Raw genomic sequence first — 3,304 nt, forward strand, 5'->3', positions numbered from 1 at the left:
TACTTCAGGAAAAACGAATGGCCCAAACAAATAAAACACTTGACAATAGTAACAAATAAAGGACATGACGTATTGTAAGTTTCATAAAATATTTTATTAACCTCTCAATAGCATCTCGAGCATCAATAATATGTGATGATAATGATTTTTAACTGTAATATAGTATTCTATCTAAGAAAGGCAGATGATAGATAAAATTTTACTAATTTTATTTAGTGTAAGGTGAACTAGAATTATAGTAATTTTTCCAGGTAATATCTAACTAAATGTAAGCAATTTCTTAAATATTTGTATATGTATAAAATTAGGTTAATGTTAGCTTTAGGAAACTTCATTCAACTAATTAATTTTTTTTAAATTAAATTTCATATTTACAAAACAGTGGAAGTTTTCGCAGTTAAGTCCAAACTACTAAGCAAGGTCTGATTTTAACGTTTAAGTAATTGAACAGTTTTTACTAGCTTCAATGTGAGACACTTTAGAAAACAGTGGTAATAGGTAAGCATACGCATATAGCAGTCGTTTAAAGTCTAAATATAATATATACAGTATCTTAATGAAAATGCTTCTAGTTTATTGCTTTAATTACACGATTATTTTAATATAGTTGAAATGCTTCACATACGTCTCTACTAAATTGACCATAAAAGAACTATAAACTGCTTTGAAGCTCTGTGATCCACCACTTAATAACCATAGCATCAGATAGTTTTTAATGAAAAAAATAGTGGCCTCTAGAAAGATATAATGATCAAAAAAATATTTCTTACAAAATAGAATGAGTTTCTTTTATAAAAGATTTTAGGTGTTGCTTTAAATCAATTTTTTATTGCTTAAAGTATTTATATTTTAAGTATTATCCATTTATTGATGACTTGACTGTAATGTTTAAAAAATACATATTTCAAATACTACTATTTATTTTCAATATTTTCATTATTAAAACAAGTCTTTTTGGTGCACAACAGATTTATTCTGAAAAGTTAAATCATTTAATAGCAAAATATAAATTTCTCATAATTTTTAGCAATTCCAATTTGAGATACTTTATTATTGCACTATTATAAAATATTTTATTTTTATAATAATTCAATAAAAAAGTATTTCATATTGTTATTTTAAGAAATTCGATACATGCATTGTGCATACATTTTTGTTAAATTATTCAAAAATAAAATTAAAATTTGAAATGATTAAAAAATTAATTTAATTATTGTATTTTGCAAAAATTTTCGTTATACGCTGTTGAACTTCGGTAATATATTTCTCCGGTAATTTGGCATCTTTCATAGCAGCTAACTTAGCATTAATAATAGTGCGTATATTTTGTTCACGTTTGCGTTCATCCTTACGCCAAGTAGAGACTTGATTCTTCTCGAGATCTAATAAGCGACGACGTTCCGCTTCTTTGTCATTGATTTGGCGTATTATATCGTTGCGATAGTTCTCGCGCAGTTTCTTGTGCAGTGCATCCATTTTCTTCTGTTCCTCCTCTTCAGATTTTATGCTTACAATAAGATCATTAAATTCTTGTTCAGCATGTGCGATATACAAAGCATGACGATTCTTGGAATCCAATAATTGTTGTTTGCGTGCATCACATAATTCTTTTTCGACCCTCTTCTTGCGCAATGCCGCCTCCATTTCCTTGCGCCTATATTCACTTTCAAGTCTTTCTTGTTCTCGCATGTAACTCATTTCATCACGACGAGATCTGGACTCCAAAGCCTTCTGACCCAACACAAATAATTTATCTTGCTTACGATCGAATTCTTTTTTAGCAATTCTCTTCTCTTCGTCAAATTTACGTTGTCGAATTTCCTGCTCACGTTTAAAAGCCAACACTCGCATATCAGCATCAAGGTCTTGTTCACACAACATCTTTTTAAAAACCATAGACATTTCAGCTACTTTATCTAGTTCACGACGAAATTGAAGTTTACGTTCTAATATTAATTTTGCTTGAAGCTCCTCGTCCCTTTTTAGTTCTTCCATAGCTTCACGCATTTTGAGTGCTTCTTTCTCTATACGTTGTCCTTCAAGTAAACGTATACGTTCACGCTCATTTAATTGCTGTCGTATGTCTGCGGCATACAAAATTCTATTAAGCCGTTTCTCTTCCTCTTTTTTGTCCTCTTCAGCTAGCGATTTCGCTGCAATATTCATTTGAATTTGAACCATATGTGCGTCTGCTTGCTTTGCAAGACGTTCAATTTCTTTTTTTTCCAAAATCTGTTCATCACGTACCGCCTGACACTTTAAGTTTATGATGACACGATTTGCAAGTTGAACCTCTTCTTCCTGTTCATGTTTTTCTACAAAGCTGCGCTCCAATACATTAAGCTTTTGTGCAGTATCACTGAATTTATCTCGACCGTCGAGAGCATCTCTCATATTTCTACGCTCATCATCAATTCTTTTGTAGCGAAGCCTTAACTCATCTGCCATATCATTCAGACGTTGTGCTTCTTTTTCTTGCAGCTCTACAATAGCAGCTCTTTCTTCCATAGTTATTATCTTTGCATTGGCTTTGATACGTTCAATGTCTTCTTTGCGTAATGTAGCTTCTTTGGTCGGATCAATGGGATATTTCAACTTCTTTCCTCTTTGATTGTACAGATAACAAGTCCTTGCCCGCGTTATTTTTTCGCTTTGTCTTGGTAGTGCCTCCTGACTTGGCGTTAGGCGTACATTGATACATGGTGTTGTCTCGGTTTTTCCTGCTGTACTAAGGCGATTCTTACCAATATCGGTATCGCTACGCGGGTTATCAAAGCGCACTTTGGTGCTGGTGTAGCAAGGCATCTTTGAAATTTATTTGCAGACAATGAATCAAAAATTAAGTATCCAATATTAATTTGAAATTTTTGTTGTTGACTCGCTGGTTATTTTTAATGAACTAAAAACTTGAGTTTAATATTTAATTTAAAACTAAAATTATTGACATGGAAACGAGGAAATTTATTTTAAAAATTAACAAGTTGCTATGGTAAAAAATAATTTTTTTTCCCTAGACAGGCGTTATTTAATGACATTGTTTGAAGGGAAGGTGGAATTTTTGGTGAGAAATTAACGTAATATTTTTTAAGTACAAAACTGAGGGGTAAATACATTTTATTTTGTAAAATATATGCTTCTATATATGAGTGTGGGTTAAACTATATAAGAATGAATTAATTGAAGTAAAATATTTTCAACCCTGCAAGACATTAATAAATTTGCTAATATAGTTCATAAGCCTTTATTTTTTTTCACTTCAGTCCTTTTATCAATTATAACAAATAAAAAAAATTGACTAACTACT

At 31.0% G+C, this 3,304-nt stretch overlaps 1 protein-coding gene across 1 annotated transcript; it reads right to left on the minus strand.

Moving 5' to 3' along the window:
• Nucleotides 1-970: 970 nt before the first annotated feature.
• Nucleotides 971-2,805, minus strand: LOC119678091 (cilia- and flagella-associated protein 45-like). The gene is made up of 2 exons (XM_038089756.1): nucleotides 1,242-2,805; nucleotides 971-975 (listed from the first exon to the last, which is right to left on the minus strand). The coding sequence occupies exons 1-2, from the start codon at nucleotides 2,803-2,805 to the stop codon at nucleotides 971-973; spliced, it is 1,569 nt and encodes a 522-aa protein (XP_037945684.1).
• Between the last annotated feature and the right edge of the window lie 499 nt (nucleotides 2,806-3,304).

Source organism: Teleopsis dalmanni, chromosome 1 (genome assembly GCF_002237135.1).
Source record: "Teleopsis dalmanni isolate 2A chromosome 1, ASM223713v2, whole genome shotgun sequence".
NCBI classification, from domain to species: Eukaryota; Metazoa; Arthropoda; class Insecta; order Diptera; family Diopsidae; genus Teleopsis; species Teleopsis dalmanni.